Source organism: Pelodiscus sinensis, chromosome 20, assembly GCF_049634645.1.
Source record: "Pelodiscus sinensis isolate JC-2024 chromosome 20, ASM4963464v1, whole genome shotgun sequence".
In the NCBI taxonomy this organism is placed as follows: domain Eukaryota; kingdom Metazoa; phylum Chordata; order Testudines; family Trionychidae; genus Pelodiscus; species Pelodiscus sinensis.
Window position 1 is genome coordinate 11,133,640 of NC_134730.1, and position 25,334 is coordinate 11,158,973.

At 50.2% G+C, this 25,334-nt stretch overlaps 1 protein-coding gene across 1 annotated transcript; it reads left to right on the forward strand.

Moving 5' to 3' along the window:
• Positions 1 to 1,187: 1,187 nt before the first annotated feature.
• Positions 1,188 to 21,428, forward strand: TRIM47 (tripartite motif containing 47). Its single transcript, XM_006136517.4, has 6 exons — positions 1,188 to 1,930; positions 7,215 to 7,310; positions 8,742 to 8,972; positions 11,243 to 11,438; positions 12,609 to 12,683; positions 14,875 to 21,428. Exons 1-6 carry the CDS (start codon positions 1,247 to 1,249, stop codon positions 15,498 to 15,500), a joined length of 1,908 nt encoding a protein of 635 aa, XP_006136579.2. The 5' UTR covers positions 1,188 to 1,246; the 3' UTR covers positions 15,501 to 21,428.
• The last annotated feature ends 3,906 nt before the right edge of the window (positions 21,429 to 25,334 follow it).

Here is a 25,334-nt window from a genome sequence, read left to right on the forward strand (position 1 = left end):
CCCCCTCAGACTCCTCCCTTCCCCCCTGTGTTGTGAGTGCACAGGACAGGTCAGTTACTTCCTGGCCCCCTTGTTGTCAGTGAGTGAACATAAGAATGGCCTTACTGGGTCAGACCAAAGGTCCATCTAGCCCAGTATCCTGTTGTCCAACAGTGGCCAGTGCCAAGTGTCCCCAGAGGGAGTGAATAGAACAGGTGATCAAGTGATCACTCCCCTGTCACCCATTCCCAGCTTCTGACAAACAGAGGCTAAGGACACTATTCCTACCCATCCTGGATAATAGCCATTGATGGCCCCTATTCTCCATGAATTTATCTAGCTCCTTGTTTAACCCTCGAAGTCCTGGATGTCACAATATCTTCTGGCAAGGAGTTCCACAGGTTGACTATGTGTTGTATGAAGAAATACTTCCTTTTGCCTGCTTTAAATCTGCTACCTATTAATTTCATTTGGTGACACCCTAGTTCTTATGTTATGGGAACAAGTAAATAACTTTTCTTTGTTCACTTTCTCCTCACCAGTCATGATTTTATAGACCTGGATCATATCTCCCCTTAGTCTCCTCTTTTCTAAGCTGAAAAGTCCCAGTCTTTTTAATCTCTCTTCATATGGAAGCTGTTCCAAACCCTTAATAATTTTTGGTTGCCCCTTTCTGAACTTTTTCCAATGCTAAAATAGGAGCTGTCCTTCATGTCACTTACTCTGGGGAAATCCCTGCTGCTAGTGTGTACCCATGTCACTGTCTCTGGGAGAATCCCTGCTCCAGGGGTACCCCATGTCACTGTCTCGGGGATCCCCTCTGCAGGGGGATGCCCCATGTCATTGTCTCGGGGGTCCCCACTCCGGGTACCCCTTGTCACTTTCTGGAGGGATCCTTGGTATAAGTGGGTACCCCCATGTCACTGTCTCTGGGGGATCCCGCTGCAAGGGGGCTGCATGTCACATCCCCTCTGCAGGGGGATGCCCCATGTCATTGTCTCGGGGGTCCCCACTCCGGGTACCCCTTGTCACTTTCTGGAGGGATCCCTGGTATAAGTGGGTACCCCCATGTCACTGTCTCTGGGGGATCCCGCTGCAAGGGGGCTGCCCTCTCGCCCCCTGCTCCTGGGGCCGCTGCACCCCCCGCCCCCTGGAGCCGGCCCAGGGCTGCGGCTCTGACACCAGTTCCTGTTGGGCGGAGCTGGCCGCCCTGCTCCCGGCGGGCGAGTCCCCCAGTCCCTCGCAGGCAGCAGCCCGGCAGAGCAGCATGGAGGGCGGCTCGGCCGGCGGCAGCCTGCCCAGCCCTCAGGACGGCCCCTTCGGCTGCCCCATCTGCCTGGACACCCTGAAGGACCCGGTCACCATCCCCTGCGGCCACAACTTCTGCCTGGGCTGCCTGGGGGCGCACAGGCACCGCCCGGGGGCCGCGGGCGGGGCGGGCGGCGGGCAGGGCGCCTCCCGCTGCCCGCTGTGCCAGGAGCCCTTCCCGGCCGGCCTGCAGCTCCGCAAGAACCACACGCTGTGCGAGCTGCTGCAGCTCCGCCAGCCGCGCAGCCCCATGGCCCCGGCGCCCCCCGGCGCGGAGAGCCCCGGGCCGTCGGAGCCCTGCGGCGCCCCCCAGCGGCAGGAGCCGGAGGCGGCGCAGGAGGAGGGGGTGCTGTGCGACGTCTGCCCCGAGGGCGAGCGGGCCAGGGCGGCCCAGTCGTGCCTGGTGTGCCTGGCCTCTTTCTGCCCGCCCCACCTGCAGCCCCACCTGCGCAGCCCGGCCTTCCAGGGCCACCGCCTGGTGCCCCCGCTGCGCCGCATCGAGGACAGCCTGTGCAAGCTGCACCTGCGGCCGCTGGAGAACTTCTGCCGCACGGACCAGGCCTGCATCTGCCAGCTGTGCCGGGCCCAGGAGCACCGCAGCCACGACGTGGTGGCGGTGGAGGAGGAGCGGGAGCATAAGGAGGTAGGAAAGGGGTTGTCGGGGGGGACTTCCCGCCTCGCCGCACAGCCCTTCCGCATTGGGCGCCAGACCCGTCCGGGGTTTGTTCCCCAGGGCCAGGACAGCAGCGAGTGGTGCACTGAGAGGCAGCGGGGCTGGTATAGCGGGGACTGCAGCTTGGGACTGAGGGGCATCGGCCAGGCTGGGATAGCAGGGGGCTGTGGGTTTGCATGGACGGGCATAGGCAGGGCTGGGAGGATAGCAGGGGGCTGTGGATGTAGATGGAGAGCCATGGGCAGGACTGGGTGGGGAGCAATGTTCCCTCTAATTGTTCAGTCCATGAGTGGAATAAATATTGTTCTGTGCACCAAGACATGTGCAGATAACCCTCCAACTTGACCCACAGCCTCTCTGCTATTCAAAGCTCCAGCGCTATCAGATTAGAGCAATGATCCCTCTAATTGTTCAGTCCATGAGTGGAATAAATATTGTTCTGTGCACCAAGGCATGTGCAGATGTGCACCACCAGTAGAAACACATGCTGCTGGCTGTGGACAACTGTGGGTGATCTGCTAATCAGCTGGGCAACATGTGAATCTCTCCTGGGTGGCTGTCTAAGCACTCAGCTTACAGGGAACACTGGTGGGGAGAGCTCAGGCTTGGAGGATAGCAGGGGGCTGTGGATAGATGGATGGCCATAGGCAGGGCTGGGTGGGGAGAGGGTTCTGCGGGCTCAGGGCTGGGACAGTAGGAGCTCTGCATATGGGATAGAGATGGAGCTTTGACTAGCAGAGAGGCTGTGGGTCAGGATGGAGGGGTATCAGCAGAACTGTTTAGTAGGTATCAGAACTGTCATAGCACTGAGGGGCAGGGGTCAGTAGTGACGGATATTCAGAGCTTTTGGGGGGAGGGATCCCAGGATTAGTGTATCAGTCAGTGATGCTGCAGGGCAGGATTAAAAGGCATCACAGATCTGTATGTGGGGCACCCAGGACTGAAATAGCAGTTGAGTCATGACTAAAGCACGGGTTGGGGAGGGGGTTTTCCAAGCTGGGAACACAGTCTGGGCCCGTGCACACACTTAGAACCAAAGTCCCCCAACGCTGTCAAGGCACAGTGCTGGGACATAGTTGGTTTTACAGTGTAGTCAGTCAAGGTAGGATTTTGCCAGTGGGGGGCGAAGGAAGGGGAAAAGATGTCAAAATCCCAGAACACTCTGTGCTTGTTAATTTGAAAATGGTGCTCTGTTCTCTTCAATCCCCTGGAGCTGCGGCCAGGCAGGGGAAAATTGGCGCTGGAAAATCCACTGCCAAGATGGTTTTAAGTAAAAATAACAGTTTGACCTAATACTACAAAGGGTTCCGTCTGGGCTGCCAGATTACACACATGCAAGAGATCTGGTAATGTAACCAATTATGTGTGGGCGGAGAGGAGGCAGAAACAAAAGTCTGGGTGTATCCAAGTCCCTTTGGGAGGTACTGGGCCAAATCCATTTCTGGCCTCACTCTGTTGCCTTCACTGGAATTAAACCTGAGAGCAATTTGTCCGCTTGTGTCTCTTTCCCACAGTATCTTAAATCAGGTCCTTTATTTCTTTTGGCTCCATTCCCAGATTCCATTCCTTGCTCCGTTAGTCTTTTGTGTTCTGTCGGCAGAGTTTTTTTTCCATCCCTCCCGTTCCCAGAGGGGTCTGACTCATTTACCAAATTCTCACCCACAAGCTTTCTGTGAGCTCTCAGATTCATTCTGGATCATCTGCCCTCCTTGGGAAAAGTTCCCAAAACGAAAGAGAAGGGGCAGCTTTTCAGGGCGTTGCCATGACCTGGGTAACAGCCACTGCCCTCTACTGGTTAGCATCAGAGTTGCTGAAACATCTATGTTTATGGCTCTTACACTGCTAACTCGTAGTGGGAATTCTCCGTCAGCTCAAACGGCAGGAGTCTGTGCTCTTGCGTCTGAGGCTACATCTATACCAGTGGTCCCCAACGCGGTGCCCACGGGTGCCATGGCGCCCGCCGCGGGATTTCTGTGCGCCTGCTCAAACATCTGGGCTGGCCCCGCCCCCGGCGCGCGGCACATGCATGGTGCCGGCTCCAGGTGCGGGACGCATGGGTGGCCCCTCCCCTGGGCGCGCGGCACATGCGCAGTGCCAGCCTGGGGTGCGCGGCCCATGCGCGGTGCCGGCCCGGGGTGCGTTGCCGGCCCCTGCCCCGGGCGCGCGGCACATGCACAGTGCGACCCTGGGTGCATGGCTTGTGGGTGGCCCCGCCCCTGGGTGCGCGGTGCATGCGTGGCCCCGCCCCCGTGTGCCCGGCACGTGAGTGGCTCTGCTCCTGGGCACCTGGCAGCCACGCAACGTTGGGGACCACTGGTCTACACTGTAGCCTTCTTGCAGAAAAGCTTATGCAAATGAAGCTTGGCATGGAATATCGCTGCACTTCAGTTGCATAATTAATTAGCAGCCATTTTTGCGTAAAAACCCCATCTTGTGCGAGAGCTGTTCTCCCTGAAAAAATGTGGAAGAACAGCTCTTGCACAAGAGGGGATTTTTGTGCAAAAAGGAGCCATCTACACTGCTCTTTTTTGCGCAAAAGCCTCTTGTGCAAAAACGGCTGTTCATTAATTAGGGAAATGAAGTGCGGCGATATTCCACTCCGAGCTTCATTTGCATAAGCTTTTCAGCAAGAAGGCTACAGTGTAGATGTAGCTTCATTCCCATTGGTGCTAGCAAGCTCTGTGTGGGTGAGGTTGGTGCTCACAGATCTGATTTATAATGGAGAGTGCCTGTGTGGAATTAACACTTGCTAGAAAAGCCCCAACAGACCTGCTAGTACTCAGCTGGTGGGGGAAGTCATTTTGTTCACACAGATCTAATGCCTTCTTGCTTTCTCCTGCTCCCTTGACACCCACCTGCCTGCCCCATAACCCTTTTCCACCATAGCCATGTTCACCCTGGGGGGCCATGAACAGGGGACCTGAGAAGAGTCCTAGATGCATGTAATGGGTTATGGTGGGGAGGAGCTATCTCTGCCTTTCCATCCACACCTCTCTCTCCAGAAATGCCCCTCTGCAGCTTCAGGAAATATCATTTGCCTCTGGCTGCCTGTCCCAGTCTGACTCACCCATTTATTGTAGGTGCATTGGGATCTGGTTAGGGGTAGTAGATGGTCTCCCAGCTCTTTACCTACAGTTCCCCATACTCCCTGCATGCCCCCTTTTGCACTGTCCATCCACACGGCCTCCCTGACTCCCATCAGTGCCAATGAGCATGACCCCCATCCCTTCCTCCACCAATAGGTGTGCCCCTCCCCTCCCTGCCCCATGTTGGCAGAGCTATGAAGCCAGGATTTGAGTGGAACGCCCCTACATGGAGAGTTTCCTGCCCTGCAAGATGCTGATGATGACACACTGACAGTTCTGACTGGTGGTTAACAGGAGCCACAGAGGTGCAACTGGCACAGCGGGTGGCCATTGGTGCCATGAAAATGCCCCATCCAGTCAGGCAAGCCCCTGGATCATGTTTCGGTTGGCTCGCAGTAGGTGTCGTTCTCATGTGTGGAGCTCAGCAGAGGGGCATGGTGGAAGGATTCAGGGTCAGAGATGGAAGCCAATTGTAGTAAGATGAGGGCCTGACAAGTAAGCCCCTGCTGTGAGGCCTGAGGCCTAGACAGCAAGGTCAAGACTTTGCTATTATAAAGGGGTATGTCTACACTAGCCACCCTAGTTCGAACTAGGGTGGCTAATGTAGTCATTCGAACTTGCAAATGAAGCCGGGGATTTAAATATCCTGAGCTTTATTTGAATGTTCCCGGGTGCTGCCATTTTAAAATGCCCGGTAGTTCAGACTCCCTGCCCGCGGCTACACGCGGCACGGGCTAGGTAGTTTGAACTAAAGCCCCTAATTCAGACTACCGTTATTCCTCATTGCAGGCGCCCGGGAACATGCAAAGAAAGCCCGGGATATTTTAATATTTTAATCCCGGGTTTCATTTGCAAGTTCGAATGACTACATTAGCCACCCTAGTTCGAACTAGGATGGCTAGTGTAGACATACCCAAGCAAAGTGAGGCTGTGAGCAAGAGGCAGGCCCTGGTCACAGAAGTTGGCAAGAGCAGGGTTGATACAAAACAAACATTCAGACCTAAGAGGTACTAGGCACAGGCCATAAACACAGAACACCTCATGGAAAAACATCTTGGTACCAGCCTCCCCCTCCTCCCAACAGATGATAGGAATATACCGACCCAGGTTCAGGACAGGATCTAAACTAACAGTATGACTGATAGTGATCAAACCCCCGTGTATGAGGTAATAGGTGGTATCTTGGTCAGAGAGTGGCAACCTGATAATGTCAGGAGTGATGTGTAACTTCTTTGTACCTGTGTATAAAAACGGACCCCGAAGAGTTTTGTTTGTTCAGCCGAGGGGGCAGTGTCTCATTCCTGGCACTGACTGAGCTGTTCTGTTGTCAGGGGCTACATAGGCATAGTGGTTCAGTGGACTCTACCCACAACTATTATTGTACTTCGTTTGACAATAAACCAAAGTCCTCATCTGATTTTTGGATGTTGTGGGCTCCCCCAGAGTCTGCTGTATTGATTACTTGCGCGAAGTCAACACACACACACAGAGGAACATGCATGCACCTAATGGTGCAGGAGACCTGTCAGGATACCCCACTGGCGACACCTGACTTCCACACCAACGGGGTTTTACCTGCACAGGTTTGAATCCTGCTTGCAGCTCAGTTAAACAGATTAGACAGACATCAATTAGGGCTGGTCTAGATTTACTTGGTCCTAACTTAGTGCAGGGGGTTGGCCTTTCAAAGTCCCTTCCAGCCCCACAGTTCTGTGATTCTGTCATTCTAGAAAACCACCCCGCTCTAGAAAACCACCTCCCTAAAGGCAGGCTGAGTCCATTGAGCTCTTCTGCTTTTTGAATTATAAGCAAACAAAAAAGGATTCAGCATTTGCAAACTGATCACCTGCTGGATTTGAGGGGGCCCATAATTCTGGAACCCCTTGTTTGATTTGCTTGAAATTTGGTAGGCAAGTTCTACTTGGGCCTCAGAGGCATCCTCCTGAGTTTCACCTTAGTTGAGTTTTATTTGCAGGACATGGGTGGGTGGGAATAATAAAGGATATAATGAAAAAGTGTTTGTAATCTTAGCTACAAAGCAACTTCTGTGATTCCCTGCCGGGGTGTGCATAAGCCTCACCTGATAAGACAACTCTTCCGAATGCAGTCCTGGTCTGGCAACTGATGCACCTTTCAGCAGGGCTCTTTTCTTCCTTCTTGTTTTAAAGGCTCAGCGACCCAAAATCCTGAGCTGCGTGGAGAACCAGCTGGATGAGCTAGGAGTCACTGTTGCGCAGACCAGAAAGACCGTGGAGCTCATCAAAGTAAGATGTCCTTGTTGTCACTTTGCCCAGGGCTTGAGCTGAGCATGGAGCCATTCCTGCTCCCTTCTACCTCCCCTCTGAGCAGTATCCTCTAACTCAGTGGTTCCCAAACTTTTTGACATCACGCCCCCTTTTGGATTTTTGAGAAATCCTCATGCCCGCCCTCCCCCAAAATAGCAAAACTTGTTGAGCAAAAAAAAAATAAAAAAGTGCGCTTTTAAGAGCAGAGCAGGCATTGCCCTTTTAAGGTGGCCATTTTGAAGTCTGCCTGGGATGCTCCATCCTCCCCTGAATTTTTTTACCTAACAGACCGGGCTCTTTCTTGGGGAGGGATTGACTGGGGTGGGGGGAGGGAGGAAGGGCTAGGTCGCCTCGCACCCACCCCTGGAATTTCTTCACGCCCCCCAGTTTGGGAACCTATGCTCTAACAAATACCCTGGAGGGCCCCTCTGGAACTGAGAGTGACGTTGGAGAGACTTCTGCTGGAGGTGGCTTTTCCCAGTGCTCGGCTGCTTTGGGAAAGCGTGGTGGCTGCCTGCCGTGCTGGCATCTGATTTCCCAAGTGGCCATCTGACCTGATCCATGGCCCCAGTCTGGAATGGTGTCAGGATAGGAAATACTGCCCCTTAGAGAACCATTTCTGGGACCAAGTTGCTCCCTGGAGGATCTGAGTTGGGGAGGTACTTCCTTTAGCCCTGTCACACATCTGAGCTTTCTGCAGGCTGAATACACTCCAGGATTATGTATCTGTCACCCGTTTGCTTCTACCGTTCTCCTAGCTTTCAGCACCTGTTTGGGAAAGTGTCATGACCAAGGATTTGCCATTAACTGCATCCGTGCACGGGGCAGCCTGAGGGAAGGTGCCGCATTGCCATGTCCTGCTGAGAGAGGTGGGGGAGCGAAGGGAGAGGCGAGCTGGACAGTGCAGTCATGGTCCACAGCAATACAAAAGGGCACAGTGGGATCTGTGGGGTTCTACTCCTGCCTCTGTCTAACCTTGGTGCCCCCCCTTTCTCCTTATGAAACTTTCCGACCTCAGAGGGGTACAGCGTGGCATAGGGCTTGTTTACACTGCTTGGTGTGGTGGTTTTGGCCACCTCTGGGGATGCAGGGCCTGGAGAGGAAGTGACTGCCAACCTGGCGAACTTGTCCCTCCAAAGTGCAGGGTCCAAAGTGGTCACCCCGATTTGTCTTATCCTAGGAATGGCTCTGACTTCAACTGCACTGTATGAACCCTGAGTGTCCGTACGGTACCCTGGTATAAGTGGTCATTTGTCCCAGTGCACCTACATCAGTGCAGAAAGCCCTTGTACAGGCAAGACCTTAATGAATTGCTGTTTCCAAAGAGCTTTGAGATCCTTCGATTGACTGAGCTGTAGAAAGGGAAAAGCTGATTGCTGATAACGGAGATGCCCGCTTTTGTGTGCACAGAGCACCGCCCTGAAGGAGAAGGAAAAAGTCAGCAGGCTCTTCGACGAAACATCCAGGGCTCTAGTGAGTTTCCAGAAAGAGGTGACAGGCTTCATCGAGGATGGTGAGCGATCCATGCTGGCTGAGGCTGAAGAGGATCTCCGGCAGAAGGAGGAGAGGCGTGCCAAGCTGGCTCAGTGTAGGCAGAACCTGGAGAGGGTCCCAAGCACGGATACCATCTACTTCCTCCAGGTGTGTAGGGACTGGGGCCAGGGCAGGATTTAAAAATCACAATTGGCATGAGATACTGATTGATCTCCGCTAGCTGTGGAGCAGGAATGTGACACTTCCCTCCAAAGTGCAGCGCAGCGCTTGAGTGACCCATTGATCAACCAGGATCCAATCTGAAGCCCAGGAAAGCTGACCCGTGTTTGTTCATTGCCTTCAGAGGGCTTCGGTCAGGCAGCTAGGGAGCAACTTGCCCATGCTCAAGGTGGGAAATGGAAGACAGACAAATCCAGTGAGCCGATGGAGCAGAGATTCACCACCAGCAGTGGGCGCTGGAGTGGGTGGTGCTGGGAATGCATGTTCACCTGCACCGAGTACATAGCTAGACACTTAGCCAATTATTGTCAACACTGAACCTCTGCTAGAACTGAAGGGAAGAACAAGAACAAGGGCCTGGGAGCTGGCAAAGGTTAGACAGTATGTGACAGTGCATGCATAATATGGGGTTCAGACCTCCAATGCAGCAGTGTGGGGACAAAGCCCTAGACTGGTGCTTCCTAAGGGTATGTTACTGGGGTAGCAGGTGGACAGAAATAGGAAGCAGAGAGGGTGAGTTGCGGGGAAAGGCCCAGTGCAAATAAGCAGGCCTGTCTTGAAATGTATTGAACATATTTTTCCAGGCTGCACTTCTTGGGCCTGCTCCTGATTGGTGCTGAGCAGCCGCTGAATTCAGGGGAGTTATTGGGGCTCAGTTCAGGCCCATAATGAAAGGTCATTACAGTGAGTTTGCTAGTGGGGTTTTGGGTTGCACATGAACTAACTCGCCCCATGCCATTCACTAGATTAAAGTTCATGGGGGGACTATAATGGGCAGCTCGTATGGTGACCAGATGCCCAGTTTTTAAATGGACAGTCCTGGATTTAAGCACTCTAACGGTTTCCCTACTTTCTTTAAAAAATGGTCCAATTGTCCCGTATTTTCTGTCTCTTCCCTCCCACTAGCACTGGTGGGTCCTGCTGCTGGCCGGATCCTTGCTCTCCAACTGCCCACCCACCAGCGCTGAGTGTGTGTGTGTGGGGGGGTGATCCAGTAGCTGATGGGGAGGGGGGGCAGTGCAAGGCTGGTGCTTGGGCAAAGCTGCAGGGTGGCCTTTGGCCAGCTGACTCTCACCTCGCCCCACGCCCACTTGCTGCGGTGGTTGGTGCATGGGGGCTGGCGGTGACAGGTTACGTGTCGCCTCTGTTGCCCCCTCATCAGCCCTGCACTTGTTTCCCCTCTCGCTGTCCTCTCCCTGCTGTGCCCTTCCCCCACCAGTCCTGCTGGCCTCCATATCCTCCCTCCCCTCCCCTCCCCCACGTGGGTATGTCCTGCTCCCCGCACAGTGGAGAACCAGCTGCTGGTTGGATCGTTCAGCCCATCAACAGCCTGGCTGGCAGGCTCTTTCTTCTCCCCCTCCCCTCGCCTCTGGCTGGGTTGGCACGCAGGGAAAGCTCAAGACCCTCTGGCCAGTCAGGAGGAGCCAAGCCCTGCGTGTGCCAAAGCCCCACACAGAGCTGGGATGGGGAGGTTTCTCCACCCCCAGCAGAGCACTGCAGTGGCAGGGAGGAAGCGATTTCCAGCCTGTTTGTGTCCAAACCCTGCAGACACCACAGCAGCCCCCCACACAAGGGCAAAACACCCTCTTCTTACACTGCCCCCTAGGTCCTGTGGGGCTGTTCTGTCCCCTAGATACCCTCCCCTGCTGAGCAGCCTCTCGGGCTAGGTTCCCTGAAGGCCCTGCAGACAGATTCTCTGAGCCCTGGTGCTCAATGCATCCTTAGGGCTTAACCTCTTCCTGCCTGGGCGTTAGCCAGGGGACAGGAGGTGGCTGGGTTATGCTGGTGGCCAGCAGCACAGTTCAACTTGATTGCCATTGAACTTGCTTGAATATGAGTAGTAGCACCTGGTGTCCCGTATTCAGCATAGAGAAATACAGTCACTCTAGCTATTGTGGGCATGCGCAAAGCAGCCCCAGGCATAGAGGCAATTTCTGCAGAGAGAGTGATCTCCAAGCAGCTCTGCCTGGGTCCTTGCTAGGAGACGACGCTATTGTATGTGATATTCTTGAGCCAGATTTGAAAGTAACTAAGGAACACATGGCCGGAGAAATCGTCCCCTCCCCAGTGTGTGTCTGTCTTGGCGCTGGGCTCGGAACAGACACTGCCCGGGTGTTTTGGGAAGGGGCGTGGTGATGGTGGAACAAGAAACAGCCCAAGGTTCTTGCAGCCTTTTGATCCTGATATCCTTGGCTCAGGAGTTCCAGGCATTAAAAATAGCCGCTGAGGAAAAGAGTTCCCTGTGTCCAAGCTTCCAGAAGGAGCTGAGCTTCACCAAGTCCAGCCAGGCTGTGTGTGCCGTGAAAGAGCTGCTGGTGACTGCGTGCAAGAACCAGTGGGACCAGTTGCTGGGCAAAGGGTATGAAGAGCCTGGTTTCCAGGGGATGCAAGAAGGTGTGTATTTGGCAACCATGTGCTAGCCCCTGATCCTGTGGGCGGAGGTGTGTTTAGCTGCCTGGCCTGCCCAAGCAGCACAGAGGCTCTCTAGCCTCCCTGTTTAATTTTTAGAAGTAGCAAATGAGACTCCAGCGTCCCCCAGGGCAGAGCTGTGGAGAGTTCTGGACCCCTCCCGACAGCCTTGGAAATTGTACAACATGCTTGCTGTGCAATTGCATAATCAGCTGCTGCCTTCTGGGCTCAAGCCTCGCTCTGGGGGTTTTATGAAGTTTCCACAACGACTAGAAGGCAACAAACAGGCTTGGTGCTAGGTGTGGCTGGGTGGTTTGGGGAACTCCTCCAAGGAGGCGTCCCATGAAAGGGAGACTTGTCTCCACTGGACATAGGCCAGCCTCTTCATACGGACGAGCACTGTTCCCGGACTCTGTCCTCCCGGGGCAGCTAATGCAGCTCCATTTGAGCTTTTAATGACTGGTTAAAAAAGAAACATCCATGGGACTTTGCAACATTCATGCAGGGTCCTACAACAGATTGCCCTGCTGCAGCTCTGCCAGCCGGCCAACAGGGGGCACTAACAAGCCAGTTCTGCGTCCCTAGGTTGAGGCCAACACACAGCACACACAATACCAGGCAGTCCCTTGTTGGGCCAGGCGTTATGGCCACATGTTCTGCAGGAGGAGACGGGCGTGACCGGGAAACTCCATTTGAGCTTTTAATGACTGGTTAAATGCCCCGGAGTTTGTCATTCTCCTGGAGACCCAGCAGAATCACCCCTTCCCGGACACGCCCGTCTCCTCCTGCAGAACATGTGGCCATAACGCCCGGCCCAACAAGAGTCTGCCTGGTATTGTGTGTGCTGTGTATTGGCCTCAACCTAGGGATGCAGAACTGGCTTGTTAGTGCCCCCTGCTGGCTGGCTGGCAGTGCTGCAGTAGGGCAAGCTGTTGTTGGACCCTGCATGAATGTTGCAAAGTCCCGTGGATGTTTCTTTTTTTGCTCTTTGTTTTGTATGTTGAAATGTCGGAGGAGCACCATATGCCCCGAATTACGAGGCCCAGGGCTTTGCACTTCCCTCTGCGATTTGCGCGGCATTCCTGCGCCAGGGGTTTGGTTGCCTTTGCTCTGTTTGTAACTCAGTGGTGACGCCTTTTATTCTTCTCCTTGCAGCAGTTGCTGAGCCCCAACCGTTGGACAAGTCAAATAATCCAGCCTGCATGGAGACCCGAGACTATTTCCTGAAATGTAAGCCCCTGACCTTTGCTTTGGCTTCTGTTGCTAAGGCCAGTTTCTGTAGTTCCCCTTTCTGCTCAAAGCACTGATGCCGGGCAGATGCATTTGTCTGTCTGCTTCCTGGCAGGGTCTGGTGCATTGTTGTTGAGATAAATACCATACAGCTAATAAAGGGAGTCCATTTATTAGCTTTAGTCCTTCCGGCTAAAATCTTAAAAACGCAGCCTCTGTGTAGCTCTGCCAAACCCCTCCTGGGAGACCTCGCCAAGATGCTGTTGCACAGAAAGCACTTTCCACTTAATTCAGTCACAAATGAATTTGAGCCTCTGTTTAATTAGCTCGGAACCTCTGGAGCTAAATAACTTGAATTCCAGGCTCTGTTTTGATGCCGTTTGGTGGCTTGAGGCAGGTGGCTAATCCGGTTGCTGAACAGATAAAGTTGCGAAAGCCGGACACAGTTCTGAATCGAAAGACCCCACGGAAAAGCCAGGCTCTCTGAAGAGGGTGACAGTGAAAAGTTGCCTGATGCAGACACTGATTGACATTCAGAGCACTGCAGGGCTTGGCAAATTGCCACACAAAGACCAGCTGTAGAGCCAAAAGGGCTAGAAGGACTCACTCTGAGGGACTGCGCTAGTGGAGCCGTAGCTTGCAGGCAGGGGAGAGGGGCTGAGATGGCATCCCTCCCAGAGAGCTATCTCTCCCGCACACCACCACTGATCTCGGCTTTCTGCCCCCGGCATTATTTTCTGCTCCTCGCACAGCCGTGCGTTCGCTCACAAATCCAAGGGCAATTTTTCCAGGGCCGCTTTGGAGGAGCTGCTGCATCGCTGTGGTGCTTACACTCTCCAGCAGATGGGCCTGTGCAGATCCAGGATGGTTCCAGTCCACAAATGCCTCATTCAGCTGGAAATTCAAGGACCTCCCTGTTCCCCACAACTCCTCCGCATTTGACTAGCCAGCTGGATCTGCTTGGCTTTGTGGAGCTACACTTTGCCTTATTCTTGGAGGTGGGAGGGTGGCCCATGCTCTGTGTCCCAGCTGAGCTCCTGTTTCATAAACACCCATCAACAAGGCTCCAGGCCATAACCCTCCTTGTGACCAGACAGAAATCCTTTGGGATTAGCTATTAACCATCTGGGGTCAATTACTGTTGCTCCACTGTTCAGAGGTAGGAAGCCCGTTGCTTCCGTGTCCCCCCATTCCTCCCTCTGCTCTAGAGGACAAGAGCAGCCATACAAACCTGTTGCTTCTTTCAAAATCAGTATTCATAGTGGGTACTGCTCAGTTTCTCAAGCCAATGGGCATGTGGCCAATGGATTAGGGGCAGGTTTGAGTCTGCAGATCTTTGCAACATTAAGAAACTCCTAATGGATAAATGGACAAATTCAGAGTGCACCTCTTCGCCTCTCTGTTAGACAGAAAGAGCCAGTCTCTTGTGTTGCTTCTGGCCCCGCTAATAATGGGCTGCCATAGTCTGTGTCTAATCACCCTAACACATTCCATCAGAGCAGCATGTTAGCTGTGATCAGCAGGAATGCTGTTGCTTTCTGTGCCCAGGGTTGAATTCCTGGCGGGGTGGTGGGAAGTTCTCAGAGCAGGGCTGTCTGCTTTGGAAAGCCCCTGATAATCAGTCAAAGACCTGATCCATTCAGTAGCCATTAGGATGCAGTACTAAGGGTATGGCTACCCTGCAAGTGAAAGTGTTTGTAGCATGAGTGAGCATCCCCCACTAGCTTTTCTCTGGCTCACCCGATTAATAACAGCATGGGCCAGCAACCTGGCTCCCCAGCAGGCTTCTGCTCTAGTGACTAGCCTGTGGAAGCCCATGCCATCACATCTATGCTACTGCGGATACCCGTGCTAGCCACAGTACAGCTAGTGCAGATATACCCCAGCCATGCTGCAATCATACTTCTGCTTGCAGTGTTGACATACCCCTAGATGCATCTCTTTAGCTTTACTCATTTGGGTCACTAGCCGGATGGTGTTTATTGCCATGGGGCCAGGGGGTAGGCATGGCCTGGCCCCAGAGAGTGGTTGTTTTAAATAGCTGTAAACGTGCCTGGAGCTTGGAGAGCAATAATACAGAAATAGACATGGTAACATTAGCCAGTGAAACTCACCACAGGGGGCTAAAGGAGGGGAGAGGGCGCTCTGTTCTGATACTCTCTTTTGTGTTGGCTTGTCCCTTTCTGCACAGTTGCCTTCATCATCGATTTGGACAGTGACACTGCAGACAAGTTCCTCCAGCTGTTTGGAACCAAAGGGGCCAAACGAGTCCTGAACCCCATCGCTTACCCTGAGAGCCCAAGCAGGTTCATCAATTGCGAGCAGGTGCTGGGCGAGAACCTGATGAACCGGGGCAACTACTACTGGGAGGTAGAAATCATCGACGGCTGGGTGAGCATCGGTGTCATTGCCGAGGACTTCAACCCGCGGGAGTCCTACGACAGAGGCCGCCTCGGGAGGAATGAGAAGTCCTGCTGCCTGCAGTGGAATGGACAGAACTACGTGGCTTGGTATGGCGGCTTCGAATCGGTCATCCAGCAGCCCTTCTTTCACACGATCGGGGTGTACCTGGAGTATTCGGAAAAGGCACTCACCTTCTTCGGGGTTAAGGATGCCAAGATGACATGCCTCCAACAGCTCAAGGTCGCCCGCTTCAAAAAAGGCCACTTTGACGCCTTCCAGAATAAGATCAACCACCAGTTCCCGTCGCTGTTTACGTATAACCTCAAACCAGCTTTTTTCCTTGAAAGCGTAGATGCCCATATGCAGATTGGGCCATTGAAAAAAGATTGTGTGTCAGTGCTAAAGCGGAGGTAACTTGCAGAGAAGACCCAGGGGTCTCTCTTTGCACCAGTTCACCAGCAGCATGGCTTATACAGCCTTTTCTCTGGAATAGCCCTGCCACCTTACTCTAGCCCTGTCCTGTTTGTAACCTAGGGGTTAACAAACAGAAAAATCTCTTAGTGGAGAGAGCCCTGGACTGGGACCCACGAGACTTGGGTTCTCTTTCTGGCTCTGCCATTGGGTAAGTTATAGCGCTGCTATGTGCCTCAGTTTCCCCATCTGTAAAATGGCAGTAATTCTGCTAACCCACTTTGTAAAATGCTTTGAGATCTACTGAGGAAAAGCTATAGATAAAAGCTAGGTATTACTTTAAAAAAAACACACCCCAAAATGGGCATTTTATGATGGCCTATCCCTGCCAGCCCTCCATTCCTAGCTAAGGGGATATAATCTTAGTGACCACTCCGACCATGTGATCCCATAGTTACTCTGCTCTGTGCCTTATTCAACACTGTAAATGCAGGACGGTCATTTTGTATGTGTTAGCCCCCCCACACCTTCAAAATCTGCTTTCTGAGCAAACACCTTCTAGCCAGTGCTTTAAAATAGCAATACGGTGCTCTGCACAGCAGCAGTGCATGGTTCCCCAACACCGCACTGCTGGCATGCTAAAGGGATCACATCTCAGAGGACTTCAACCCGTACACATGCTCTTCTTAAATACACCTCGGCTGTGTCAAGACTGGCAAGTTTTTCCGCAAAATCATCTGCTTTTGTGGAAAAACTTGCCAGCTGTCTACACTGGCCGCTCGAATTTCCGGAAAAGCACTGACGATCTCATGTAAGATCGTCAGTGCTTTTCCGGAAATACTATGCTGCTCCCGTTCGGGCAAAAGTCTTTTTCCGAAAGACTTTTGCGCAAAAGGGCCAGTGTAGACAGCACAGTACTATTTTCCGCAAAAAAGCCCCGATCGCAAAAATGGCGTTTGGGGCTTTTTTATGGAAAACCGCGTCTAGATTGGCCATGGACGCTTTTCCGCTTTTGCGGAAAAGCATCCTGCCAATCTAGACGTGCTTTTCCGAAAATGCTTTTAACAGAAAAGTTTTCCGTTAAAAGCATTTTTGGAAAATCATGCCAGTGTAGACGTAGCCCTCCTGTCCCAAAGCATCTAATCCAGCACTGATAAGATTACACCTAGAATGCTCGACTGTGTCCAATGCAGCTCCACACCAGAAAAAGAGAGACCGGAATTAAGGGAAAACCAGCAAGAATGATTAAGGGTGTGGAGGAATGGGTTGGTTGAGGGAAGATTAAAAGAATTCCTGGATTGAATGATGGATGACTAGAGGACATGACTCCAATGCATAAGGCTGTAACTGCATTTTGGTAAGAATTGTTGGGGGTGGTTAGCAGACCTGTACCCAGGAGGGCTAGAATGAGATTAAGGAGAATGAAAGTTGGCTATCGGGGGGAACTTCTTAATGGCGAGATCTGTTCTTCTGGGGAATAGTTGGGATTGATTGGTCCTGCCTAGAGCAGGGGGCTGGACTTGATGACCTCCTGAGGTCTCTTCCAGCTCTATGGTTCTATGCTAGTCTCCCAAGGGAAACGGTGGGAAACTAAAATGGATGGTGCACTAAAACGGGTCTGGGACCATCAAGCTCATTTTCACAGAGTCCACCAAAGAACCATCCAGATGGCAGCTGGATTCCATATGGGCTGGATTTGAACTAGTGAGGCAGAGATGAAGTGTCCCAAATCCCATTGCCTGTTCTCTGACCAAAGTGATGTTACATGTAAAAGGAAACTAATGACCTTTATGGTATTTGTGCAAACCATCTGTACATGCATCATGACCATCATCTTGTGCAGAGACTTTGAACATTGGTCTGTTGCATTTGGGAAAGAAAAATATTCCTGTGGGCATTGTGGGGCCAGCTCTGAACTCCGTAGTTAGCCTTAAGTCCACTGGAGCAGCACTGGCCCTCAATCTATACTATAGTGTTCCCTGTACTATAAAATATCCCAACCAGTGGGATGAAATATCTGCTAGTGATTGACTCCAGCACCATTCACTGATTGGAGATCCTGAAATAGCAAGAGTGCTATTTATGAAAATTCTCTTTTAATAGCTAGTTTCTAGTACAGGATTGATTAATTTAGTTAATGAGATTACAGCTAATCACTGCCCGTTTCTGTTATGATCGCATCCCAGCTTTCTTTGGAACGTTAGTAGCATTAAAATCCGAAACTCCTAAAAGACTCCAATGCAGTGTACTCCAGTGTAGCTTATAAAGTGTTAAAAATTATTACTAGCTCTGATAAGACGTAACTAGTATGTGGTATAGATTGTTATAAGCACTAGGGATGTGAACAGTTACCTGGTTAACTCCTGGAGACTGGAGCAGCCTCTGAGGGCCCGCCATGGACAGGTACTTCAGTCTGACTGGAGCAGCCTTTATTTGCAGCAGTTGCGCAGCAGGCAGGGGCTGCTCCAGCTCAGCTGGGCTGGAGTGGCCCCCAGGCCTGCTTGAATCGGTTAACCAGTTAAACATTCCATCCCCGATAAGCACATCAGTAAATAGCAGTAAGCCATGGTTATAAACAACCTATTGACCTGTTGGATTCTGATCATTTGTCACCTTTAATTAATTATTACACCTATTAGTTATGTATCAACTATTTATAAATTAATCCTTAATATAAAATATGGTGGAGAACCTTTTCTGAAAAAGGTGGAAAAAGAAAATGAGAACTTTCAAGATCACAGAGCCAAGATGGTTGGTCACAGTTCCCAAGATGGCCATCTTCTTTAGGTATACCCTGGAGATATTATAGCTAGAATGAATTACTGTCCTATCTATACACTGCAGTAACTTCATCTCCTACCTGTCTTAATGTTATGTAGTTTGCTATGACTTCATTTTCTCTGATATTAGTTTATCACCTACCTCTTGAGCTTGCATTATATATATATAAATCTAGTGTAATGTAAATTCACCACAGATGTAATCCTCTTTCAGTAGAGATGAATTTGGCCTTTTATGTACATTACCACCAAGATAAAAATGCTAAGATGGAGTTAAGGCTGTAAATCTATAGAAATATATTCAAGGAAAAAGCCTTAATAAAATGCTGTACTTTAAAAAGCAGCCCAAAATTAAAACTATAGGTACGTCTCCCAACATAGAGACCTGATGAAATGCATCCACCCGCCTTCTGAAAATAGTCAAAGGCTTCAGTCCTCTGAAAGCCAACAGCTTCAAGAGACCTGGATTCTGTGCCAAGCTCTTCTGTGGTCTGCTGGATGACATTGGGTAAGTTACTTCCCAGCTAGTGCCGCAGGTTCTCTATCTGTAAAATGGGCATAATGACCCTTGCCTCCTTTGCAAAGTACTTAGAGTTCTATTGATGAAAAGTGGTAGAGAAAGAGAGAGAGAAGAGAGGTAGGAATGTTTATTATATGGCGACTTTGAAATGTTATGAGAAATTAAAAAAAAAGATTAGCAAACTCTTCCAAAAGTACAAATGCCTGGGATGAAATCTTGACCCTGTTTATGGGAATTTTTGCTGTTGATTTCAGTGGGACAGGAGTTCACACACCTTACATTCTGAACTCTCCCCTATCATGGGCCAAATTCTCACTGTGTTACTCAAGTGAAGCTCCAATCATTTTCAATGGGAGTGGGCCCGATTCCATTTGTGTATCAAAGAAGACGACTTAATGCCTTGTTAGAATGAGTGTGTCTTTGGCAGAGGGTCCACTATGCAAAGGTAAGCAGCCTTCCATCTCCCAACTACCCACAGCAAAAGTGTAAGGCACGCTGCTTGTCTGTGATATTCATTCAAGAGATTAATTAATTTAAGCCTTTGTCTTTCCCCTGTGAATCTCCATAACTTTTTTCCTATCTCAGGCTTGAGCTGGTGATGGCAGTGGCAGTGCTTAGGAGGCACTGATGTCTAGCAGTTAGAGCACGGGAACTGGGAAAATTGGATTCTGTTCCTAGCTCTTCCACTGACTTGCTGTGTGACCTTGGGTGAATCATTTAACTGTTCTGTGCCTCTTGTTTCTCAATCTGTAAAATATGGCAACTAATACCCAGCTCTGGAAAGAGCTTTGAGAACCACTGTTGAAAGGTGCTATGTAAATGAGAAGCATTATTATCTTGCCTTCCCCAGGGATGGAAAAATGTGCTGATGTAAAACTTGAGAGCTACTCATAAGCAGCCACAAGGGTAGTGTAGAGATGCAGTGCATGGGAGGAAGCTAGTGACATGGGCTGTTCTCCGCCCTGTGATAAGCAATTGCATCTCCCCTTGTGACTGTTGTATTTCCTTCCCCCCCCCCCCCCCCCCCCCCCCCCCCCCGCCCCACCAAAACTTGGCCTATTCTCACCAGTCTCTGGCTGGTTGAAGAGGAAGAGTTCCAAGTGCAGCCATGAAACCAGTGTGTTGCTCTGTCCAGCAGTGAATAACGCTCCCCACTAGGCCCCAGAAGTAATTGGTATGAACATGAAATGGGGGGATTTGTACAGATGGGAGGTTGGTGAAGGTAGAGGAGAAGAAGGAGGGTGCAGGGCCCAAACTTCCCCGGCCCCAGAGCACCAGGGAGGGAAGAGGGTGCATGGCTCCAGCCTGCCCAGCTACTGCAGGCGTTCTGGGGGCAGAGTGTGGGCAGGGCCATGCCTAGCGGTTTGGAAAGGCTGTGCCTTCCCCGCCTCGCCTACTGGATGCCCATGAACCTGCTGTGAATGATCATCCCCATTTGCCTGTGATAACTTGTGAAAGTAGCTTTAATAAAAGGCAGCAGTTGGGCCCATTCACTTTTATCACAGCTCAGTGATAAAGGCCAACAGCCTCCTCAGGCCCCGGGGTAAGGTGGGGGGGAAGGGGAGCCTGCTCTGTGCTCCTGGAAGGGGCGTAGCCTTGGGCAGAAGAGGTGGGGCTGGAGGCATACCACTGGGCCACCGGGACCTCACCACACCCTCTTCCTCCTGCCCCATCCCTAAGAGCCACCCAGAGCATGCAGCCTGGCATATAGGGTTTCCCTGCTATAAGTCACCCTGGTATACATCTGTTCTGCACTAAATTCACTGGTGCTTGTAGGAAGTGATCTGTTATAAGTCCTCCCATTCTCTGCTCTTAAGTTGCACACACAAAAAAACCCCAATTTGCGCAAACGGTAGTCAAGCTGCAGGGAAAAAAATCCCCGCTTTAAGTTGTTTCCCTATATGTCCCAAGTTTTTGGGACATATCTTGGACTTATAGCAAGGACAACTTGTACTCAGGTAGCGATTTAAAGGGCTCGAGGCTCCAGCCACCGCCCCTGCTGCACTGGAACCCCCAGCCCTTTTGTATCAGTTGCCTCCTGTGCCCTACCCCCCTATCAGTGGGTCTGTCACAGAGGGACAGTTTGCTGCAATTTAAGAAGAATATCCCCTGCCTATTCTTTCAATCCATTTGGAAGGAAGATGAACCCTCATGCTTCAGGGTACAAACCCAACTCTAATTATCCAGGGTTAGGAAGAAAGTTTCCCCTGTCCACAGTTTATTCTATAACTGTCCTCTTCAGGGTTCCTCTGCTGCATCTGTGAGTGTTTGGTGACAGGGTACTGGACTACAGGAACCACTGGCCTGACTCTGGATTGAAATCCCTATATTCAGAGCATGCATGGGATGTAAACTGGAATGGTCAGGAAATTTACACTGAACCACGCCTGGATCTATCCTCTGCTTTCCCAGAGGCAACAGGATAAATCCAACAAGCAGCTGTTTATACAGCATTGTGCAATTTTGTCTGTTTTTCTTGAGCTATTTTCATCTTCACCTAGTGATCATCTCTTTACCTAGGGGTTTTTTAGGTATACAATTGCTGCATTGAAGTGTGTGAGGAAACTGTAATAGAATAATATAATGCTATTAAAGAATGTTAACTGCCATTAAAAGTATACAAGCATCCTACTAGATTGTCTTTCCTTACAAAACAAAATGACTGAATTGTCTGGCTAGCTTGTCATTGATTGTTCACTGGCTTTTAATGCTGGATAAGACAATAGAGATTTGTTTCCAAGTGTGTCTAAGGGAAGCAAGGCAAATATCCACCTTCACAGTCCATTTGGACAAGCAATGAAAGAATCCTGGCATACTGTATCACCATTCAAAAATCATGAGGCAGCCCCCCCTCCCCGCCCGCAATCATGAGAATGCCTTACAAATAATGAATTTTTAAAAAATAATAAATGTTGAGTGTATGGATGTTAGCATGTAGTTGTTTAAATGATTAACCGATAAGCCTGGGCTTATTGGTTAATCCTAATGACTACACACTCCTTCTCTTTGCTGACACAGGGGAAAGTTAAGGGAATGTGGATTGGATAAATGGACAGTAAGATGGATAGAAAAATGGCTAGAAGGCCGGGCCCAGCGGGTAGTGATCAACGGTTCAATGTCAGGATGGCGGTCGGTTTCTAGCGGAGTGCCCCAAGGTTCGGTTCTAGGACCGGTTTTGTTCAATATCTTTATTGACCTGGATGAGGGGATAGATTGCACCCTCAGCAAGTTTGCAGATGACACTAAGCTAGGGGGAGAGGTAGATACGCTTAAGGGCAGAGATAGGGTCCAGAGTGACTTAGACAAATTGGAGGATTGGGCCACTAGAAATCTCATGAGATTCAACAAAGACAAGTGTAGAGTCCTGCACTTGGGACGGAAGAATCCCAAGCATAGTTACAGGCTGGGGACCAACCAGTTAATTAGTAGTTCTGCAGAAAAGGACCTGGGGGTTACAGTGGATGAGAAGCTAGATATGAGTCAACAGTGTGCCCTTGTAGCCAAGAAGGCTAATGGCATATTAGGATGCATTAAGAGGAGCATTGCCAGCAGATCCAGAGATGTCATTATTCCCCTTTATTCGGCTTTGGTGAGGCCACATCTGGAGTATTGTGTCCAGTTCTGGGCCCCCCACTACAAAAAGGATGCGGAAGCATTGGAGAGGGTCCAGCGGAGGGCAACCAAAATGATTAGGGGTCTGGAGCATATGACCTATGAGGAGAGGCTGAGGGAGTTGGGTCTGTTTAGTCTGCAGAAGCGAAGAGTGAGGGGGGACTTGATAGCAGCCTTCAACTTCCTGAAGGGAGGTTCCAAAGAGGATGGAGAGAGGCTGTTCTCAGTAGTGACAGATGGCAGAACAAGGAGCAATGGTCTCAAGTTGTGGTGGGAGAGGTCCAGGTTGGATATTAGGAAAAACTTTTTTACTAGGAGGGTAGTGAAGCATTGGAATGGGTTACCTAGGGAAGTAGTGGAGTCTCCATCCCTAGAGGTGTTTAAGTCTCGGCTTGACAAAGCCCTGGCCGGGTTGATTTAGATGGGATTGGTACTGCCTAGAGCGGGGGGCTGGACTTGACGACCTTCTGAGGTCTCTTCCAGTTCTATGATTCTATGATAAGGGGATGGTTGGATGAAATAACATGATCTTGGTAACTAATTGACCATTCATTATCAGTTGGAAATAGGTCAATGGAGGGATGATAGGAGTTGCTATAGGGAACTTTCTGGGTGTCTGGCTGGTGAGTCTTGCCCACATGCTCAGGGTTTAGCTGATCGCCATATTTGGGGTCAGGAAGGAATTTTCCTCCAGGGTAGATTGGCAGAGGCCCTGGAGGTTTTTCGCCTTCCTCTGTAGCATTGGGCACAGATCACAGCTGAAGGACTCTCTGCATGTTGGGGCCTTCAAAGTATTTGAAGGCTTCCATATCTGAGACATAGGTGAGAGGATTATTCTAAGAGGGGTGGGCGAGATTCTGTGGCCTGCACTGTGCAGGGGGTCAGACTAGATGATCATAATGGTCCCTTCTGACCTTAAAGTCTATGAGTCTATGAGACTCTATAAGGGAAGGATGCGGGAGCCGATGCCCGTGAGCACCGGATCCTGCAGAGCTGCCTGCCCCTCCCTGCATTCCCCCTCCCCCCCCGGTCACACGCTGCTGCCTCTGATAGAGAGGCAGCGCAGAAGGTGGGGGGGTAGATGGGAACCAGTACATGCAGGAAGCCGGCTCTCCTCATGTGCCAATTCTGCAGAGCCTCCTGCCTCCCACTTGCTGCTTCCCACAGAGACAGTCGGGGCGGGAGGGCAGGCAGGATGCTGGAGCAGCTCCAGTCTGCAGGGAGCTCGGGGCCCCTGCAGACAGGGTCTGCTGCTGCAGAACAGCCTCTGTCCACGGTAGGCCTGGGCTCACTGCAGAAAGAGGCTGCTCGGTGGGATCAGAAGGGGCTGCTGCTCTGTGTTGCTGCCTCTCATGTGGTGCAATTACACAATGATTGAGTTAAACTATATCTAACATCTCTAGTTGAGTGCCTTTTATTTGCCTTCCTGTTTTTGTGTCTTTGGGATTCAAATTGTGCAGCTTTTGTCTGCAGTGACAAGAAAAAAATGTTAAAAATGAAAGTTAAGATTCCCACAGAATCACAATCGCAGAAGTTGGGGTGTTTGGACACTCACTAAAATAATGAGAATTGGCAACCTTGCTGCATTTTGTTACCAGGGGTTCTCTTTTAGCTTCTGTTGAACAGAGTGGTACTTTTGCTGTTGACTTTAAAAGGGGCAGAGTCACCCCCTAACTTTTGTAACATGTTTTAAAGAGAAACTGAGGGGGCTATTAAAAATTATAAATGCACTCTTGCATTTCTGCATTACCAATAACAATAGAGATTATTAAAATGGAATTTTGAAATCATCTTCTTTTTCATAATTTACCTAGTTTGTTTGCTTTTTGCACCTCACAGAGATTAGACAATGGAAAGAAACTAGTCCATTTTTCCTTTGGTTTTAATCTTCTGACACAATGCTGCAATGAGCTTGGTTTGCAAACTCTGAAGGGGAAAGTTAAATACAATTTAAAATATAAATTTTTCACTGAAATGGAGAAAATCCTGAGACTGTTTCTTCTAGTTTAAGAACAACTTAAAAAAAAATCTTGTCAGTCCTATTAAAATCTTCCCCATCCATTTGCCTACTGTAGTTTGTACTACATTCATCACCATGATTCCTAGTCACGCCCATTATCTTTCAGTCCTTAGTATTTCCAAAGACAAAAATAAACTGTGTATTAAAGAGACATCTTTGTTTCCAAAAAGCTTATGGTTCTCGGCAATCATCTTGTAGCAATAGGGACTGACCTCCCTATTATCCATAGTACAAACAGGAGCTTTTTCAACCTGTTCTATTAGTAATCTGAATACTGACCCAGACACCAATTAGAAATCTGAAATAGCTCTGTGTCCATTTTATCTCAGTCCTGCGCTGCTCTCTGGTAGATCCTGCCAACTACACCATATATGTCTGGCGGTTTTGCAATGTGATGTACAAACAGTTCTTACTTATGGGATTGTAGACTGGATATGAGCCCAGAAAAAATGAGTGTGTTTGCCACTCCTGAGTCAGTGAGGAAATTTCGTTAGAAAAAAAACATGGTGTGACCCACAAAAAAATACATTGGTTCAAAAATAACTTGTAACTCCTATTGTGCCAAAGCACTTTACAAATCTAAACACCCACCCACAGGACACAGACAACACCAAAAATTATTTTAAGACAGGATGCAAGGAAGAGGGCCAGGTCCAAGTGAAACATTTGTTGCTAGATCATAGGGCACCAAATGATTTAGAGCATTTTATTATATCTGGTCAGAAGGAAGAGTAAACAGAAGATATGTGTGTTTCCAAACACTCTTAAGAAGTGTTCCTAAAAAGATAACAATAAATCTTAGAATTATCTCTACTACCATAGTATAGAAAAATATAGATCCAGGGGAGTTTAATAGAAACTGCCTTTTTTGCTCAGCGCTCTGTTGAGGCTAGCTAGTGATGGGT

Bases quoted from the DNA above. Each gene is read 5' to 3' on its own strand.
- TRIM47 (XM_006136517.4), top strand. From the start codon at position 1,247: ATGGAGGGCGGCTCGGCCGGCGGCAGCCTGCCCAGCCCTCAGGACGGC. The intron at 7,311-8,741 runs GTAAGATGTCCT...TTGTGTGCACAG, and splicing joins AGACCGTGGAGCTCATCAAA to AGCACCGCCCTGAAGGAGAA. The intron at 8,973-11,242 runs GTGTGTAGGGAC...TCCTTGGCTCAG, and splicing joins ATACCATCTACTTCCTCCAG to GAGTTCCAGGCATTAAAAAT.